This window comes from Phocoena phocoena, chromosome 14 (assembly GCF_963924675.1).
Source record: "Phocoena phocoena chromosome 14, mPhoPho1.1, whole genome shotgun sequence".
NCBI classification, from domain to species: Eukaryota; Metazoa; Chordata; class Mammalia; order Artiodactyla; family Phocoenidae; genus Phocoena; species Phocoena phocoena.
The window spans coordinates 70,898,594-70,918,819 of record NC_089232.1 but is presented as its reverse complement, the minus strand read 5'-3'; the positions used below and the strand labels follow the sequence as shown (position 1 = coordinate 70,918,819).

At 53.7% G+C, this 20,226-nt stretch overlaps 1 protein-coding gene across 4 annotated transcripts in view; it reads right to left on the bottom strand.

Moving 5' to 3' along the window:
* ADCY3 (adenylate cyclase 3) overlaps nt 1–20,226 on the bottom strand; it is an 80,243-nt gene that overhangs the window by 1,442 nt on the left and 58,575 nt on the right. For 2 of the 4 annotated variants that reach the window (XM_065891402.1, XM_065891404.1), the window contains 17 exons: nt 20,075–20,186; nt 19,716–19,843; nt 18,264–18,422; nt 17,315–17,492; nt 13,349–13,468; nt 12,674–12,682; nt 11,840–11,982; nt 11,519–11,680; nt 10,156–10,243; nt 9,197–9,313; nt 6,884–7,143; nt 6,524–6,589; nt 4,949–5,030; nt 3,803–3,961; nt 3,138–3,284; nt 2,445–2,567; nt 525–645 (listed from right to left, as the gene is read on the bottom strand). In XM_065891402.1, the coding sequence (XP_065747474.1) occupies nt 525–645; nt 2,445–2,567; nt 3,138–3,284; nt 3,803–3,961; nt 4,949–5,030; nt 6,524–6,589; nt 6,884–7,143; nt 9,197–9,313; nt 10,156–10,243; nt 11,519–11,680; nt 11,840–11,982; nt 12,674–12,682; nt 13,349–13,468; nt 17,315–17,492; nt 18,264–18,422; nt 19,716–19,843; nt 20,075–20,186 (2,174 nt within the window). The remainder of the gene's footprint in view (nt 1–524; nt 646–2,444; nt 2,568–3,137; nt 3,285–3,802; nt 3,962–4,948; nt 5,031–6,523; nt 6,590–6,883; nt 7,144–9,196; nt 9,314–10,155; nt 10,244–11,518; nt 11,681–11,839; nt 11,983–12,673; nt 12,683–13,348; nt 13,469–17,314; nt 17,493–18,263; nt 18,423–19,715; nt 19,844–20,074; nt 20,187–20,226) is intronic. The other 2 variants (XM_065891405.1, XM_065891403.1) reach the window with 2 other exon arrangements.

Genomic DNA, 20,226 nt, shown 5'->3' with positions numbered 1-20,226 from the left:
AGCCTAAGCTACCGGAGGACAGAAGTCACGTGTCCTTCTCACCCTCCTTGCTCTGTGCTCGGTAAATGTCAGCCACCGCAATATACTAACTCATTTAGGACAGAAGTTGCCAGTTTCTCTCTTGGCACACCTGGTACTTCAAGTCTCCTGTGACCTTGCCCAGGATCGAGACCCCCTTCCCAGTAGTGGGTGGCAGGTGACATGAATCCTAACAGGCTGGACTGAGGTGAACAAGGCCCTCAGGCACAGAAGATTCCCTGGAAAGGTAGACAAACTCAAGTCCCAGCCGGATTCAGAAGGAAGGCCATCATCGTTAACAGCGTGGGACAGGGATGGCTGACCATTTCATCGCACTTTCAGTTCCATCATCAGCCTAAAGACCGGTAAGGTCCCTTCCAGCTCGGTGAGTATGACCCTCCCCAGCCCAAATGCCTCAGGTGTTTCTAAGCCCCATCCTCCCCGATTTGCCGAGCCCCCTGCACTAGGGGGAGCACGGCAGGAGTGGGCGAGCCGAGAGGCCTTACCGATGCGCAACATGAAGTTATTGAAGGACTGGTTGTTGATGTTGGTGAGCGTGTCTTTCATGGCGAGCGCGAAGTCGGCCAGATCCGCCAGGTGCTGCCAGCGCTCCTTGTCTGACCTCTCCTGCACGAGAAAACAACCACGAGCGCCAGGGCCAGCCAAGCGCCTTCCTCCCTTCACCTGCTAGTTACAGGCTTTGTTCTGCACTTCCTCCCACAGGGGAGCCAGGGACCTCTTTAGCTCTGACTTGTCACTGTGACAGCTCACCTGGGTCCCTCTGGGTCCAGGGCAAGGATGGGCAGAGGTGGTGGGGAAGGCAAATCCTTCCCAGCCCAGCTGCTGTCTGCCATGCATCTGGCAGGGTCGTGTCACCACCCTGTCTGAACCTGGCCTTTGAATTTTGTATCGTTGTCCTCATTTTGTTTCTTCAAGTAATTGTAAGCACTTGAGGGTGATGACCATTCTAGATGTGTTTCTTTAACCTCATCCATAAAGTAGAGATGGCAGTAGGACTTACACTGTACAGCACAGTTGTGAAATAAACTAGGGTAATGTTTTAAGAACAGCCCTTGGGACCAGGGTCCCCACAGTTCACTTCCTCTCCCTCTGGCACTAAGCACAGCTGGCCTCACAGGGCTGAGCTAACTGGAGAATAATCTGTCAGCCAGTGAGCGTGAACGACTTCCCTCTCCTAACAAAACCATTTCCCCAGCCCGGACATCTTCACTGTTACATAACTGTGTAGATAGTTCCTGCTCCCCGGTTCTTATGGAAGTATAGAGCATTAAGAGGGCATGGCCACAGGCACATGAAAAGATGCTCAACATTGCTAATTATTAGAGAAATGCAAATCAAAACTACAATGAGGTACCACCTCACACCAGTCAGAATGGCCATCATTAAAAAGTCTACAAATAACAAATGCTGGAGAGGGTGTGGAGAAAAGGGAACCCTCCTACACTGTTGGACCCCACTATGGAGGGTCCTCAAAAAACTAAAAATAGAGTTGCTGTATGTTCCTCCACTCCTATTCCTAGGCATATATCTGGAGAAAATTTTAATTTGAAAAGATACATGTACCCCAGTGTTCACTGTAGCGCTATTCACAATAGCCAAGACATGGAAACAACCTAAATGTCCATCAGCAGATCAATGGATAAAGAAGATGTGGTACATGTATACAATGGAATATTACTCAGCCATAAAAGAATGAAATAATGCCATTTGCAGCAACATGAATGTTGGACCTAGAGATTACCATGCTAAGTGAAGTAAGTCAGGAAGACAAATACCGTATAGTGTCACTTACATGTGGGATCTATATGATACAAATGAACTTATCTACGAAACAGAAACAAACTCATGGATGTAGAGAACAGACTTGTGGTTGCCAAGGAGGTCGGGGGTTGGGGAGGGAGGGACTGGGAGTTTGGGGTTAGCAGATACCAACTATTATATAGAGAATGGTTAAACAAGGTCCTACTGTAGAGCACAGAGAACTATATTCAATATCCTGTAATAAACCATAATGGAAAAGAATACGAAAAAGAATGTATGTATATGTGTATAACTGAATCATTTTGCTGTACAGTACAAATTAACATTGTAAATCAACTATACTTCAGTAAAATAAATTTTTAAAAAAAAAGAGGATATGGCCACAGTTACCCAAACCATCTCACGCCCGGCCTAAGCTGTGCAACAGCAGTGGGGGGCCGTGTGTGTTCCCCTCTCTCTGCTTATTAAACTCATAAACCTGGTTTTATATTTGCACCGCGTGGTGCTAGTTGGGTGTGTGTCTGTGACCCCTTCGCACAACAGTACTTAATGGCAGCTACTTTTATTATGACATCGTTTCCCACGTGCTACGTGTAGGCTGCCTCTCTCTTGCCCCATCTCCTCTAGACATTGAGCTGGTTAGCTACCTTGTTGGAGCTGGTAAAGCCATTGGTGTTGACATCTGGGGTGACTCCTGAAGCTGCCATGTAGGTGCTGCCAATGGTTTTGATCTTGGTGATGACCCGAAACTTGGGATTGTCCAGGAGCTGAGGCCAGTAGTAAGGAAGACAGAACTGTCAGCAGTCGACGGAGATGAACGAGCCACAACTAAATGACAGATCTGCCTGTTTACAACAAGCCCACGAGACATCTAAGATGTTTTCCTGTAATAGCTTCATCCAGCCGACATCTGCCACATGATCCTGGGCCAATGTCCCGATATTCTGAGCCTCAGTTTCTACCACCTGAACACTGGGATGAAAGTGCCAGTCTCCTAGGGTGGGTGAGCATCTACGTAAAAGCATTTCCCCTGATATACAAGTTACCTGATAAATGTCTACTGAATCTGAATTTGAGGGTAGGAGGAATCGGAGGGGCCTCAGGGTCTTGTTTTGGCCAGACCTATGAACTTGTAGGTGATTTCCCAGGCTCTCACCTGGGACCCAACATCTCCAGATGGCTGGAGAAGCCCCTCTGTTACGCGGAGGGGCTTTTATGGGGAAACACAGCCAGAGTAACTCTCTAACTTCCCTCTGACTTCTGCAGCCTTTCCTGGGCTGCAATCTGGAAGGGCTGGCTCTGTGGCAGGGGGAGGGGGCCGCAGGATGGTCACTTACAGAGTCAAAATCTGAGATGATCTCATTGAGGAAGCGCAGACACTCAATGCCACCGTTATTGATGCTCTCCTCTGTGTAGAAGTCAGCAAAGTTGGGCAGGGAGGCAAACATGACTCCAATCTCATCATAAGACTGACTGTACAGCTCCTAAAAAGAGGCGGGGCCGAAGTGCTCAGAAAAGTCTAAGTGAATAATGTGCTATAGAAATGAATCTGTCTTCCATACCCATGACACGCACACTCAGCTTTTTGGACACACACATCTCCCGGACTATCCCAACTTTGAATTATTAGAAAGTAGCTCATCACAATTAATAACTAAAAAAGAGCTTCACTAGTCCCTGCAACAGCTCCAGCTCTGTGAAGAGGGTGGGGTGGAGCTGGAAGTGAGGCATGGGAACCAGTCTGAGATGATCATGGTCGGCAGAAAGGTGGGCTCCACCAAGGCCTTGGCTTCTTAAATGGGCCTCCCAGAGGTGTGTGGCCCATGGAAGCAATGTCTATGGCAGCGCCCTTTACCAAGCCTGTGAAATTCTTCTTTTGCTTCTAGTGTTGTGGTGCTGGGTAGGTCCAGCCCTACCTGGGCCCCCAGGCCATGTCATAAGAAGACAGAAAGCCAGAAGATGACACACAGGCTCATGGCTCCAGCACAGGGCCACCCCTCACCTCGTCTCTCTTCTTGGACCCCAGGAAATGGCGGGCCACGTGCTCAGGCAACATGTTAGTGACCAAGGCCTCGTTCCAGCGTCTCATTTCATAGACACGCTCCTTCTGGTCGTGGACCTCAATCTTCCATAAGAACAGTGTCCGTGCCAGCTTCTCCACCTATGGACACAGACATAGGTAAGGTGTGAGCTCTAAGCTGGCCATCTGAGGGAATTCCCTCCTGGCCCAGTGGTTAGGACTCAGTGCTTTCACTGCCGTGTCCCGGGTTCAATCCCTGGTTGGGGAACTAAGATCCCACAAGCTGTTCAGCACAGCCAAAAAAAAAAAAAAAGAAAGAGAAAGCTGGCCATTTGATAGGAAGATGAAAAATGTGAACTTATTTCCAACATGGAAAGACTGAAAGGAAAACGGCTAATGGCAAGGGAAATGAGACCCAGAAAGGTTCACCTCATCAAAAAGGCCACCCTACAGGTGCAGTGAGGATCCCAGCCCCTTTGGTTACAGGAAGATGTGAGAGGTATTCTGGATGTGTGGGGCGTCCTGGGACATAATTTTAGCTACAGGTCTGCCCTGTGGGTGGTGGCAGCAGTGGGATCTCCTAGCCCAGGGAGGAGGAGTCCCCATTTCCAGCAGGCTCCATTTCGTCAAGAAGTGGCTGGGGGTGGCTGTAGTTCCCCGACAAGCCACTGGGTGGCACCTGAGCTAACAGGGAAGTGAGTCTCTCACGAGGGTACTTCCTTCCCTCTCTTCCTCTTTTTCCTTTTAACCAAACAAAAACTTCATCAGCTTCTTTCCCTTTATTTTCCGGCTCCGTAGTCAGTGTGTTAGTGACCCCCAGAACCTGGGTGAGTGGAGATCCATGAACCGCTGGCCTAGGGAATAGGTTTTATCCAGGCTTTTGTGCCCCTCCCCCAGGCTTCCTTCAGTTTCCCGCAGGAGGTCAGAAGGAATAGGTAAGAACTGTTGCTCCTGTACTACTGAGGAAGAAACCAGAAACTGGCAGAGGTGGTGGCCTGACCAGGGTCACATGCCATGTGGGGTAAGGAAACCAGCATTCCCCAGGAGCTTGGTCTCCCAGGTCCTGGGGCTGCTTCTCCAGAGGCCCCAAAAGGTCTGGGCAGAAGAGGAGGGTGTGCAGGCACTCACGTGGCGGGAGAAGTAGTAGAAACTGAGCATCATGACGAAGATCATCACCGTCATCGAGCACTTGGATGGCACCAGGGGCAGCCTGCGGGACCGAGGACAATTCAGCTGGAGGGCACCGTGCTGCCCGCTGACAAGGGGGCCTTATTCCCTCCAATCTGGCTGTGCTGTTTCCTGTCACCCAGAAACTTTTCTCAGCAGCTTAAGCACCTTTGCATCAAGTCCGGATGCCCACCGGGCAGTAAAGCTTTCTGAAATCATTGGGTTTTTGTCTTAACAGCCAACCAACTCCTGGCTCCTCCTGGCTGGACTTGGAATCCACATCAGGCCTTCGGGGATGCTCCCCAGATGTTGAATAAACACTGCATCACCTGACTGATCACAGAAGTAGCTGCAACCATCTAGGAATCTGGAGACGGGAGAGACTGACTAACATCTCGGTGATGGGATGAGGGCACAGTTCCACCATGCTTTTGTGTAACTGTCACCCATATTTTTGTGTGGAGCTGTACATCATTTCCATTACTGTACAGTATTCTATTATATGACTATACCACGATTTATATACCTGTTCATTGTTGATGTCATTTGGGTCGTTCTCATTTGTTTTGGATGTTTGTAGGTGTGTGTGGCTATTATAAACAATGCAACTGTGGACATTCTTACGTATCCTGGGACATACATGTGCATTCGTTTCTCTAAGGTGTACATGTAGCTGTGGAGTTGCTGCGTCATAGGTCTCCTTTCAACTTTACTAATTAACTCCAAATTGTTTTCTAAAATGGTTTACACTCCCACCAGGAATGTGTGCATTACCGTTATTACACAGGATGTGATCAGGCTTCTTAATTTTCGCCAAACTGATAGGGGTGTGATGGTCTTTCACAGTGGTCTTAATTTGCATGACCTCGGTTACCTGAATGCCTTTCATTTATTAGTGCCCAGTTAGATTTCTTCTTTTGCGAAATGCTCTTCAAGTCTTCTACCCACCTTCTGTAGGTCATCTTTTTTTTTTTTTAAACTTACTTAAAAGTCTAGTCAAGTCACTGAATCATACAATTCTAAAACTTTAGAGTTAGAAGGGACCCTGAAGAACCTCTAGTCTGATATCCTCTTCAAGAGATGAAAACTGAGACTCAGGAAAAAGTGGCCTGCCTGAGGCCCCACAGAGAATCACCGCGGCAGGGTTCAGAATCCAGGTCTTCTAGTTTGAATGCAACAGTGTTCCTTCCTGCTCCTGTTTCTGCCGTCTGTCCTGCCAGCCGGTAAACGCAGCTGTCCTCCACCTGGCTGCTCTCCTTTCACCTCAGCCCGGCCTGCTCTCTGTCCCACCCTCTAAACCACACTGCTCGCCAGGCCTCGCTCTCTTTGACTCAGGAGAGCCCAGCGTGGCCAGATGAGCACTAAAGTCTGCTGCAGGCTCCCTACAGAAACACACACTCACTTCTCCGGCCTGACTATCCCACGTCACGTGCCTCTGGAAGGATGAGACCATGGGGCTTTGGCCTGTTGTATTCCCTGCGTCTAGAAGAAAGGGGCCGAAAACACAGACCAGGACGGGAAAGTGGTCACCCTTACCTGTCAGTGCCATTGAGCCCAGGGCTGGAAAGTACCTGCATCTTCTCTAAGGCCACCATCGGAAAGCTGTTGGGACAGATAATAGCACACTCAGGCCCCATCGGGTACAACAGACTGGTGCCCAGCCAAACACTGAGGTGACCCAGGTCTTCAACTCCTCAAGAAAGGGAAGGATGTGTCCTGGGATCACAGCCAACCAGTGGCCCATCTGTGAGAAACCACAAACCCTGATTCCCATACAAGCCGTGGATGAGCCCTAGAGACAGACGGCCAGCTCAGTGCAGACCCATGACCTTGAAACGGGGCCTGGGGGGTGGGAGGAAGGAGACTATGCAGATCCCCAAACAGGCTTCATCTTACTCGTGTTCCTGGAAGCGTCTGCGGTCGTATTCATCAAAGATGGGGCGCCAGGCGCACATGTTGATGACGGCCACAGCCCCTGCGATGAGCAGCATGAGTGTCAGCTTGACCATGTGGCTGACCTGCACCAGCATGATGGTGGCGATCAGGGACAGCACAGCGACGTAGTTGTAGTACTTGGGGTTCTCCACGCAGCCGTCCTCTATCTGCACCCTTGAGGTGCCGTTGGTGGGTCCCATGTAGTACTGGAGACAGCTAAGCTGGAGGCCAGGACCGTAGGGGAGAGCACGGGGTGCAAGGGGACAGCAGACACCGGTCAGAGAAGGCGGGGCTGTGGCAGCTGCCACTTCCCACGGCTCCCTCAGAAACACCGAGAAAGAAGAAAAATTTACCAGGGCACAGTAATACAGAAGTCAGTTAATTCCTGCTAAGAGCTCTACCATCATCTCCTCTGATGCTCATGAAAATTCTCTGAGTATTTTAGTGCTGCCACCATCATAGGGGAAATTCGGAGAGGCCGCCCTTGCCCAAAGTGATGTAATTAGCAAGCAGCAAAGCCAGAACCAGGAGTCCGCTCGTTAGGCTTCAAACCCAACGTGCACTTGCCCACAGCACTCTGTTGCTTCCAGAGGGACCGTGAGCCAGCCAGGCTGCCCCTCAGAGCTTCACTGCGACGGCAGCCAGTCTCCACTCAAACCCTTCATTTCTGGAGTCTGGTCGCCGGTCCCACTGCTGGGCAGACGTGGTCAATGGAAAGTGCATCCATAAACCGAATCGAACCTACTTTTCTTCACGTTCACCCACTGGCGCTTGTCTGGCTTTGGGGAGGCTCTCGGCATGGGAGTCTAGCACGTGCAAAGTTTCACACCTCCCTAGTTTTTCTCCCCTCCACAGGACTTCCAGATGTCCTGCCAGTGTCCATGACCCTGTCAAACAGTGGCCCCCAGACCTCGGCACCAGGCTTCAGGGGGGTGTCCTGACACGCAAGGGGCCCAGGCCTTTTCTTCCCTGCCCTGTGGCCACCAGCAACCCCTGGGCGTGTCAGGTTCTGGAGCTCCTAACTCCATTCCTGTTGGACTTCGGATCAATTGGCCCTAGGGCTTCTCACATACACTGCTACCAGAATAAGTCTCCAAGCTGACTTTTCTCCCATGCTTCAATTGTTAAAAATAAAGCAAATAGGGCTTCCCTGGTGGCGCAGTGGTTGAGAGTCCGCCTGCCGATGCAGGGGACACGGGTTCGTGCCCCGGTCTGGGAAGGTCCCACGTGCCGCGGAGCGGCTGGGCCCGTGAGCCATGGCCGCTGAGCCTGCGCGTCCGGAGCCTGTCCTCCGCAGCGGGAGAGGCCACAACAGTGAGAGGCCCGCGTAACGCATAAAAAAAAAAAAAAAAAAAAAAAAAAAAAAAAAAAAATAAAGCAAATAATATAACATTATATTTGCAAAAAGCAGGACTCTAAGACAGTGTATCTAGTAATAGTACTACCAACATTGGAGGGAGCTGGGAGGCCTGACCAGAGAGCACCAGTGACAGCTCCAAGTGCCCAGTGTTCAGGAACTGGCTGGTGGCTTCCCACTGCCATCCCCTCTCCCCAAGAAAGCCTCTGCTGCCCCCTCACGGGACCCGTGTGAACTGAGGACAACAGAGCAGAGGATTTCGTCTACCGCTAGCCATCTGGGCTCAGTGAAATTGCCGTCCCAGTGACCCACCTCTGGAAGGTGTGGCCTTGTTCAAATGGATGAAGGCCAAACAGGAGCGCTCCTCTGGTGGAGCCGGTTTACCTCCCTCGTCCTGATGGATGCCTGATGCTAGCCACACTGTAGGGAATACTTAAGATACACAGAAAGCTTAGGAGTATTGGGGCCCCTGAACAGTGAGATATGGAGAGAGAAAACACAGGACGGGGATTTAGAACTGCTTCAATTCTCCACTCTGTTACTTATTGGCTGTGTGACCTAAAACAAGTGATTTAACCTCTCTGAGCATCATTTTTTTCACATGAAACTACCGATGATACCGACCTCTCGGGATTGTTACAGAGATTAAATGAGACAACATACGTAAACCACCCAGACGGGAGCTGGTGCCTGGCGCTGGGCTCCTGGACCCGGGGAGAGTGAGGAACTGGGGAAGACAAGGCAGCCTCAGAGGCATCCCGGGGAGAAGACCCCGCCGTTTGGCCAGGATGATCATTTAGGAACCTACGTGCCACTCCAAACCTGTGTCTACTGGGGGTGGGGAAATGGGCTGGCAACTGCTCACGCAGGCTAATCCAGAGAGTGGGCGTCCCTTCAACAGGACAGCAGGGGCTCACCATGTCCACGACGTTTGCCATGACCAGAATGAAGATGGCCAGCATGGCCCAGGTGTTCCTGGCCCAGCGCGTCCGGTCGATCCAAGTCGAGAAGGCCACGATCTTCTTAGGAAAGGCCTAGAAGGATGGAATTTCCAGGCCCTTGTGTCTTGACGGCCTTCCCCCCTGTAAACATGACTGCTAACCACTCTGCTTGCTCCCATACTTCCCAGGAACCTGGAAAGTAGTGCCGCGTGCGTGCGTCAACCAAAGCCTGGCTGCGGCAGGACCGAGAAGGCGCGCAGGTCCCAGCTCTGTCTGCCCGTCCTGCCGGATGTGCAGGTGACACACCACGACTGCCAGGTATCAGAGCCCTTCCCAGAGCTGCGCGGCAACCGGCCTGAGCCTGTGGGCCGCACCAGAGCAGCAGTCCACTCACTGTTGCTGGGCGGCAAAGCCACGTTGGGGGAGAATTTTCAGGGCCGGCCGTCTTTGCCTGGCTACGTACTCCTGCTTTCCCTGGGTCAGTGTACCTAAATCCCCCAAGTTACTCACAAGCCACCTGCCAAATTAATTTTCCTAAAATGCTGCTTTTCCCTTTTTTTTCTGATCAAAAACTCTGCCTGACACCCAGTGCTTATAGGAGAAAGTCTCAATCCCTGTGTGTGGCTTTCAGGGTCTTTCACAACTGGAGCCATTCCACCTTCTAGCTGGGCCTCCACTGCTTTTCTACACAGGTTCCCATTTATGTAGACTCTGGCTCACCCACCCACACGTGCTCCGGGGCCTGGCCCAAAGTGGGTGCAGAGCCGATAATGAAGACGTGTATAATGAATGAATGGATGAGTGCCTGAGCCACCCCAACGGAAGTCCTCTACTTGTCAGGATCTGACAGGACACAACTCCATCAATACGCACTTTCACGGGGAGCGATGCTCACTTCCAGACAGCTCTGAGCCAAAAGGAAAAGTGCTTCTTACCCGAGGAAAGATGGCAGCCAGCGAGCAGACGGTCAGGGTCAGGAGCAGGACCTCGCCAACCACAAAGGTCACATAGTTTGTCATCAGCCTGTGAGAGAGAGAAAACAATCCAGGAGAGGACCAGAGGGAGTAGTGGGCTGGGTCAGGGGCCAGGACAGTAAAGGAAAGGAGACAGAGGGCAGGCCCCCTAAGCAAGGCACAAGCCTGTACCCGAGAAGTTCCACGTCATACCAGGGAGTTGCTGCCGGCTGTGTGCAGGGCCTGGGGACACAGGACCCTCCCCAGCTGTAACTGTTCTTTGGGACATTTCTTAAAGAAGGACAGACTCACAGATGCCCTGGGCAGAGCCCAGTGAAACCTGGGAAGGGATTCTTAGGAACAAGCATTCTGCCGTGTCGCAATGATGAAAGGGGAGAGCACAGAACAGAGCCGCTCACTGCCAAGGGCTGCTGAGGGTTCCAGCGTTCACGGCTGTATCCCTACACCTTAGCCCCAGGCACAAAGTAGACAGCAAATATTTGTGAAGTGAATGAATGATTTTGGTCCTCACAATAGTTCTGAGTTAGCGAGGGCAGGTTTTATCATCTTCAGATCACCATCATCATCTTTCACTTTACAGATGAGTAAACTGATACTCCAGGAACCCTCAGTGATGCACCCAAGGTCGTAGAAGAAATGTGAGCGAGCCGAGTCCAGAACCTAGGACCATGTGACGAGTCCAAGGCTCTTTAAGTTCCCCAAAGTGTGATCAGAAGAGGGCTCCACACCCCCTGCTTTCTGGTGGGGATCCCTGAGCTGGAGGGAGCTGCTGATCGGCCATGGGGAGGAGGGGAGGGAGGGAGGGGGCAGCCATCCGTCAACTGGGCTTCAGCAGATGGGGCAAGGATTCCAGAACACCCTGCCTTACCCCAGAGGACTTGCTGCTGTGAGAGAGGCCAGTCTGCACCCAGAGCCTGAAATCTGTCTTTTATAACACGAGCCAAGAAAGGGAGCCGATGAGCCGTGGTGACCGAGATTGAGGAGCGTCCCTGTCCTGTCTCCTTGTCCCAGAGCCACTCAGACCCACGCAGCCAAGGTCTCCATCCCCCCGGACCCTTCCTCCCTCACCCTTCTCAACCCTGGTGTGACCCCCACTTTGACGCGAGTGCTATTCTAGGACCCAGGAGCAGAGAGAAGGAAGGGGGTCCACGGCGCGGTCCCAGCATTCCCGGGGGCTGCTCCGGGGGATGGGGGGCAAGGAACAGAGCCTGCGCCCCTACGTCAGGCTCCAGCTGAGGCCCACACCCCGCAGGCCTCTGGCCTAGGAAGCTCGTCATCTTCCACCCTCCCCTCGCTGTCAGGGCCTGCCCTGCCCCTCCCTCACCAGGGGTCGATGAGAATCTCAACCAGGGCGGTGCAGAGCAGGACGACGCAGGAACAGCTGAAGGCGGCCCCACTCTGCTTCTCCTTCTCCACCGAGTAGCGGGTTTCCATCTCGCGGTCCATGAACCGCATGGACAGGAAGAAGGTGTTTCTCTTCTTCACTCTGCAGTGCAAACAAGCCCTATGAGATGCAAACATCACATCTGTCTCTGCCCGCCAGGAAGGGGCCGTATTTACGATGACTGACTTCCTGGACCCCACGCTGGGGCCAGACAAGGCACGTGCCAAGGGCAAGGGGCCAGGTGCCTGAGGGGCCACTTACACCTGGGCAGACTCCCGCTCCAGCAGGGCCTCGTTGAGCAGCTGGTTGAGCTCGTGCTCGTCCTCGGAGGCGTCCACCACGCGATCGGCCAGGTCCTGAAGCCGCAGCCTCCGGCGAGGGTTGGGGAACGAGGGGTTGTCAGCCTGCAAGGCAGTGTGGCAGGGTTGGGGGCCAGGCGGGATGGAGGGGGGAGAAGTTGGCGAAAGACAGGGTGGGTGGTGTTGGGAGTGGGAGACCTGGAATTTGAGACCGCTGCTGGGTCGGCGGGGTCCTGGCACCTCCTACTACGAGGATGGGGGTGTCACACAGCCATACCCTTCGGCATCCTTGGGGATGTAGAACACCCCCAACCCTACGCTTAAGGGCGCTCTTAAAGGAGCTCAGATCTGGCTCATTTGGGGGAGGAAGACCTGAGGGGGAAATCTATGGAGAGAAAATAACACCCTTATTGCTAGTGGGGTGGTAGGACTGGGGTACCCCCTACCATTTTTATTCCTGGTCACGAAGGAAAAGCCTCCGCTCTAAACACATGAATCCAGACTATGGTTACACAGCCATCAGCCCAAATAACAACTGCGAACGGGCTGATCAGCGCTGTCTGCACAGGTCTGAGTGTGTCTGGAAGCCACAATCCAGATACCCCGGGCTTAAGCCCAGGTGTGCTGCTGGTTGAGTCTGACCCCGTATAATCCATGTCCCCCCAGCCCCAATTTTCTTCTCTGTAACATGATGTGGATGTTCTGTTCCAGCACCAGGAACCTCTGTCCCTGAAGCGTGTCGGGAGCAGTGCGACACTGGCTAACTGTGAGGAAAGAAAATCTCAGGCTGCTAAGCCTCTGCGTCCTTCTTGTTAGTGAGTTACACTGAGTCTGTATTAACACTTTCGATCAAGAAACTCACAACAGGGAAAAGTTACTGAGTGCTGTGGTGCTCAAGGAAAACCCAGTTTATCTTCATCCCTCTACCCTTGTCTTGCCGCACGTATCTACAGGCACGGGGCAGTTCTGTCTCCCCTGCAGCGAGACTAGCGGTGTGGCCGACCAGCTCACGGCAGCCTCCGCGAGGCCGAGACCCGTCTCAGCACTGGCCTCTGTCGGTGGATACACTCAGGAAGCTCTTTAGTAGTGGATGGATCCTGGACGCTCTCCCAAGGCGCACCCCATCCTCAGGGGGCCATCCTGTTCATTCCTTTGGAAACCCCTCATCTGTGCACAGGACTTGTGGGGTTTGGACCTAGCCAGAGAGTTGAGCCCAGCCCTTTAGTGTCACTTCTGAAACAGCCCTGGATCCTAGAGAAATTTCCGTGGGTGTCCTCAGATCTCTAGGATTCTGGGACATGGGAGCCAGACAAGGCCTCGGAGGTGAGCACCTCTTCTGACCTCAGCCACCTCCACCCCATGTAACTGACGAGGAGACAGTGAGGCCAGGGGGCGGGGCGGTGACCAGCCCAAGGTTACACAGCCACCAAAGACAGAGGCCAGGCCATCCCGGGCCTCGCCCCGCACGTACCTGGGTATCTGGCTCCTCGGACATGGAGCCGCTGGTGTGGATGCTCCCGTTGGGCTCCTTGGTCTCAATGAGGGCAGGGGAGCCGGGCTTTGAGGAAGGTGGTGCTCCGTTCTGCAGAGCCTGCAGCAGGAGGGAGTGGCCGTCAGGAGCCCCCAGGCACTGCCAGATGCCCACCCAGCGTGGGGTTGGTCTACTCTCAGTCTGGAATCTTCCCACCAGAGTTCAGAGGCCTTGTAACCTTAGAAATCTCACTATTCAGTTCCTTCTCTAGACCATCAATTTTAAAACGCTGTAATTTTCTAGTATCCATTTCTAGTATTACAACTTTTCTAAGCAGAGAAAGACCTTATTGTTCCAACTCCTATTTTTAAAACAGTAACTCAGTGACACAGTGATTCACAGAGATCTTTTCTGGGGTCGAGCCCTGTCAAATGCCTTCCAAAAGTCTGAATAAATTCCATAAACCAATTTCCCCAATGATTATTTAATTTACTCTGTCAAGGAAAAATACTGCTCTATACAGGAAAACAGCTCATTCATTCATTTACCAAGTACTTACTGGGTACCTACTGTGGGACAGGAACTGTTGTAACTCCTGGGGACACAGAATGTCCTAACCTCAGAGCCCACCTTCTAGTGAGGACGGCCGGACATCAGCGAAGTAAAGAAGTAAATGATTACAGAAGGTCAGAGGGCAGTGCTCTGGAGAGGTGTAGGCAAGGGACACGGGGATTGCTGGGGAGTGACGGTAAGGGGAGTGGGGGAGGTGTCACCATGAAGATGACATTTCCATGAAGACCCGGAGCACATCACGCGGCTCTCAGGGACGGGTTCCAGCAAGAGAAAGCCTGGAGCGGGCTGGAGGCCCGGAGTGTCTGAGCAGCAGCCAGGAGGGCGGCGCTGCCCGAGCCCAGTGAGTGAAAGGGGCAGGGCGGTGAGGACCTGCTGGATGGGGTTCCTGACCTCAGGGGACTTTGGCTCTTCCTCTGAGATGGGGACCGAAGGAGGGTGTGGAGTGGGCAGTGCGGGGCGGGGGCGGGGTATGTGTGTGTGACATGATTTCACCTAACACCCCAGCAGGATCACTCTGGCTGCTGTGTGGAGACGGGGGTGGGGGGCGGTGCAGAGCAGGGCAACAGACTGGGAGACCACTGCGCTGACCCAGGCATGAGATGGCTCGGACGAGACGGCGGCTGCCAGGGTGTGAGGAGAGCGGGGCGAGAGCTATAGCTTGCAGGGAGGGGCTCACGGATTGTAGAGGGGGGTCGGGATGTCTCCAAAGGTTTGGGGCTGAGCAGTGGAAAGAACGGAGTTGCCACTGATTGAGACAGGGAAGACTGAGGAAGAGCGTGTTGTAGGGTAGAGAGATCAGGAGCTCAGCTTTGGGCCTGTTGTATACACAGAGGGAGATGCACACGTGGCTGCAAGTTTAGTGCAGGGATGCCGGTTGGGGCTGAGATCTCAATTTGGGAGTTGTCGGAGATGGCATTTAAAACAACTGAATGAGGGCTTCCCTGGTGGCGCAGTGGCTGAGGGTCCGCCTGCCGATGCAGGGGACACGGGTTCGTGCCCCGGTCCGGGAAGACCCCACATGCCGCAGAGTGGCTGGGCCCGTGAGCCATGGACGCTGAGCCTGCGCTCCGCAACGGGAGAGGCCACAACAGCGAGAGGCCCACGTACCGCAAAAAAATAAAACAAACAAAAAACAACTGAATGAGACTAACAGCAAGGTCAGTATAGATGGGAGGTATCTTTTTAACACTCTGGAAAGGATCCACTGTGACAATTCCCCTCACACTCTCCTCCTTATCACTTTGTTCAGCTAAACCCCGGGGAGAGGCTTCTGCAGATGGAATGGTATTTGCTCCTATGAGGCCCAGGGAAGCCGCCGTCACCACTTTCCCTACTGCTTCCCATTATCGCTCACACATCATTCACGCGTTTATCTCTGCGCTCGACTACTTCTGACTGACTGCTGAGCGGGCTTGGTGATTCGCTGACATGGCCTTCTCGGAGCACAGCTTGAGCTGGAGACATCTTCAACAATTACTGAGCTAATCACATGGGCTTCTGATAATGGCTAAGTTGTTCACTTAACGCACACTGGGGGCTGACAGTTGCTGCAGCGCCTTGTAGGGAAGACGACTGGTATAATCTACAGCAGCTCAACTTCCAAGTTCCCCGAGACAGATGCAGCCCAGCGCTGGGCACGAAGCGGATGCTTGATACACAGCTGATGAGCACGGTATGACAGAAGGTTCAGCCCTCTAACAAACAAGAAGCGTCTACAAACCAGAGGCGGGAAAAGCCCTCAAAGGTGAGATGTGAGTATGCAAGTCACAGAAGAAAATCACCAGACTGACAGCCATGTTACAAGTGTCCAGTCTTACTAATAACTAAAGAAATGCGATTAAAACAATAAGATACCGTGGGTTCATCTTTCAACTGAACGAAGAAAAAAAGTGAGGAGAGAGCCAGCACAGGCATGGGGAGGGTGGCAGGAGGTAAGTAGCAGGCACATGGGTTAAACTTTCAATGTACAGAACCTTTAACCCAGCTTTTCCACTTTGCGACATCCACGTTTTTTAGGTAGGGGCACGAAGAAACAGTTAAAAGTCAACTTTACAACACAATGAAAACCTGGATTGCCCCAAAACGTCAGGAAAATTAGTTTTGAAGGGAACAGCGCCCACGTTTCCATGAGAAATGGGCCCCCTCATTTGTCTGACGGAGCATTTACGAAGAAGTCTAACCCCCGTTCATTGGAAGCTGTCGCCTGTGCTCCTGTCCTGTGTGGCAGCACCCAGGCCACGGGGCTCAACGGCCCACAGCCCAGACCCCACTCCTACTCACCCAGAGCCTCTGTGCTAGTATTTTAAGCTACACGTCCAGGTACTCAACTTTTCTCTAATTGGAAAACTGAATAATGACTCCTGCACACCAGCTTCGTAAAGACACTGCTGCCAGGGCCCCATCCGTAACCCTCCCGGGGGTGTCAGGTGCCAAGAACAACTCCTGAGTCAAATGACGCACCACGCAAGGGTTGATTAAATAAAATGAGAAAATGCAAGATTAGAACGAACAGGAATGAGTGTGGTTGTCACAAAGATACGTTTGACTGCTGCCCTATGACTTCAAGGTGGTCACCAGTACAACCAAATTTGTGGGTAATTCTTTAAAGGAACAGCATTTTTAAATGTACTAAGAACGTTTTTTTGCCAGAAATGGTAAATGTTCCGTCACTTCACAAAGGTAGCTGATTTCTCAAATTGTTGTCAATCACCATCTTGTAGAATAGCTTAGAAGATGCGTTGTTCATTTGTTCCAGTGAACATATTGAAGTTGTGCATGTAGCACTCTTTTTTTAAAAAATAAATTTATTTATTTTTGGCTGCGTTGGGTCTTCGTTGCTCCACACAGGCTTTCTCTAGTTGTGGCGAGCGGGGGCTACTCTTCGTTGCGGTACGCGGGCTTCTCATTGTGGTGGCTTCTCTTGTTGCAGAGCGCGGGCTCTAGGCGCACGGACTTCAGTAGTTGTGGCCCGCGGGCTCAGCAGTTGTGGCTCGCGGGCTTAGTTGCTCCGCGACCAGGGCTTGAACCCATGTCCCCTGCACTGGCAGGCAGATTCTTAACCACTGCGCCACCAGGAAAGTCCCCTAGCACTCTTAAAATATAAAGACTCAATAATTTTGTGATAAGGTCAAGTCTCATTTCATGGGGCTCCACTTTCTGCCGTGACATTTCCTAATTTTCTGCAAGACAGCTTCCTACTTTTCTGAGTTCTTTAGAGCATTTACTGTAGCTCAGACTTCACACTGGGCACGAAATATTTAGCTCGTACTACCCTTTGCTCCAACACTCAGCAGCTAGCGGGACCTCTCACAGTCCTGCCAACTCTTCTACAATCTCACCTCCAATCCCTGCCTTTCCCTCCCTGCCGGCCCAGGGGGTGGGTGGAGGACTCACCGAGCCGCTGAGGCCATTTTGGGCAGCTGTCCTCTTCACCTCTGGCTTGGACGCAATGATGAGGTAGGTTTCGATGCCCTTCTCATCCAGGTAATCACAGCGGCTGCCCCCATCGCCTGGCTCCACGTCGAACTCGCCTTTCAGGCAGTCCATGGTGCTCTGGGAGATGTGCACACGCCTGGGCTCCGGCGAGAGGGGCCCTGAGCACAGGCCCCGTGGCAGCCCGCACCCTACCCCCGGGGACAGAGGCGGAGCGGTGATGGGCAAGTCCTGGCGCTAAGTGGCTGTGTAGGCAGCCCGGCACCTCCCCTTCTCTAAGCCTCAGCTTCAATCCATGAGACAGTTTGTCCTCAGGCTGCTGAGGGTACCAAATGAGATGAGGAATTTGAAGTCTGCTCTGAACACTAAGGTCAGAAGGCCTGGTTATCATCCACCTGGTGTGATTCTCCACTGCAACACCTGCTGTCAGGGGTAACAGCCCATTTCTGGGGAGTCACCACTAGGGAGAGAACTGCCACTGCCTCCGAGAGAAGCCCCTGACCCAGGCGGGGAAGGTCTCACCGCATCCTTGGTCCACCCTGAGGGTGGAGCCTGCCCCACCTGACTGGCCGAGTCTGTAAAGAACTCAGGAAAGATGTGCAGGTGCCTTAGAGCCTGTTGGGAGACTCTCACTGCTAACAGTGCCCTTCGGGGTGACCTGCACACTGAAGGAGCTCCAGCCCTGACCTCAGAGCCCCGAGGCCCCGCAGAGGGTAAAGGGGGCAGGAGGACAGACTCCTGCAGAGCCCTGGGCAGGAAAGGCCCAGGAGGCAGGCCCTGGAAGAAGAACACTGCTCCTGGGTGGGAAGGGCTGCTTCCTCGAGGCCCCTTGTCCCTCGTCTGGGCCATAACCCTGAGGGATGGATGGGACGGTCCCCTCCCCTGGCCCCAGGAAGGAACGCGTGCTCACCCGGGGATGCCGCCAGCCTCCATCTTGTTGGCCACGGTGACATCGGTGGACCACACGTCGTACTGCCAGCGCTTCTGGCCCAGGACACCCCCCAGCACGGTGCCTGTGTGCACCCCGACTCGCATGTCCACCCCAGTCTTCGTCTTCTCCCGTACATACCTGCCAGGTACACACAGAAAGGAGGAGGGGTCAGGCCTGCCCACAGCCAGGTGGCCAGCCCCCTCCCCAGCCCCCCAGTGGGAGGAATTCTGCACAGCCTTCCTCGCCTCCAGGCTACAGGGCCTACAGGCTGCTCCCATTGCTTTCTGCCCACATCTGAGTCACCCACAGCTGGGGCTACAGCAGGCAGTGGCCAAGGCCAGACTCAGCAACCACAGGCCAGTGTGATTCGGGGTGGGGATGGAGGGGCAGGAAACAGCAGAGACCCTCTGCCCCTGAGGGACCTCCACCTGTTCTCTTCCAGCCATCCGTTCACTCATTTGTGCAGCTGACCTTTCCTGAGCGCCTACTATGTGCCAGACCCTGTACTACGCGCTGTGTGTGCAGAGGGGAAGAGCTCCTTGCTTGAGAGCTCCAGGCGGAGACAAACACGAATCTCAGCACTTTGCCCACCAGTGATGGGAGTAGCGGTAAGAGTCTCTGAATCCTGAACTATGGCCCCAGGGGAAAGGCAGCATCTGCTTCTTTCCAGCCAATCCTAGAGGGGGCTTTAACCGGGAAGACAGTAAAAACGCAAAACCACCCCCTTGGAGACGGTGGTGAAGCACACGCCCAATTCCTGGACTCAGCAAGGGGCTTGCAGGGGCTGATACCACCCAGGGCCCACCAGAGGCCTTGAGTCGACGGCAGGGAGCAACCCCCCCCCCCCAGGGACCTCCAAGCCCACAGGCGCAGTGACAGCAGTGGGGAAGAGCCGGGGAGGCAGAGTTCACCACCCTAGAGGCTCACAGTGGTGCAGGCAGGAGCCTTGGCCGGAGCTCAGAAGCCAGGGTTCCAGTCCCATCTCTGCTGCCCAAACATCTCATGACCTCAGCAGTCACTTCACTGACTGCTGTACTCGGGCTTCCTGATCCGAGAGATGGGCATGCAGCTCTCTGAGCCTGTCTGTGCTGGGGGTCACGGGGAGAAAACACGGGGAGAAGAGATGGCGGGGACACTTGGGAGGAAAAGAAAGCAAATGGAAGGTGGCAGAATTTCATGATGACTGCACCTTCCAGCAGAAAAAACTAATGTGGACTAAAGCTAGAAAAGGATCCCTTGGAGGCTGCAGTTTCCCTCAGCTGTGAGGAAGGTAAGCCTAGCCCGACTTCCCAGAGCCTGGGACTGACCATGCCGCACCCACCTCATCCCCTGACGAGCCCGGCTCGGGGGCCTCGGGATGCACAGGGCCCACGGAGACAGAGCAGCGCGGCTAGGCGTGCTGGAGCCGGGACCCACGCTCCCCTCACTTACGAGATGGCCTCCACCATGGCGAGCCCCATGAGGATGGAGCAGACGGCGTGGTCCTCCCGGTAGTCAGGCAGCCCACAGATGCAGTAGTAACAGTCGCCCAGTATCTTAATCCGCAGCTGGTGGTATTTCTGAAAGGGCGGGTCCTGAGCCCCTCCCCGGCGGGGGGGGGCGGGGCAAAGAACAGATGAAAGGGCAGGTCCTGAGCCCCTCCCCGGCGGGGGGGCGGGGCAAAGAGAGCAGAGGACGGATGGGTGGGCGGAAGTCCTGGGAGCCGGAGGAGGAGGAGGGGAAGGCCCAGGTCACGAGGATGGCGCCCCCCACCCCACCCCGGAAAGCTGGGCGAGGGTCAGGGTACTTACGGCCGCCAGCTTGTCGAAGCGGGCAAAGAGCTCATTGAGGAGCTTCACGAGCTCTTGGGCGCTGCAGGCTGAAGACAGCTGGGTGAAGCCCACGATGTCGGCAAAGAGGATGCTGAGGAGGGGAGGCAGGCCCCGGTGGTGAGGACCCGCAC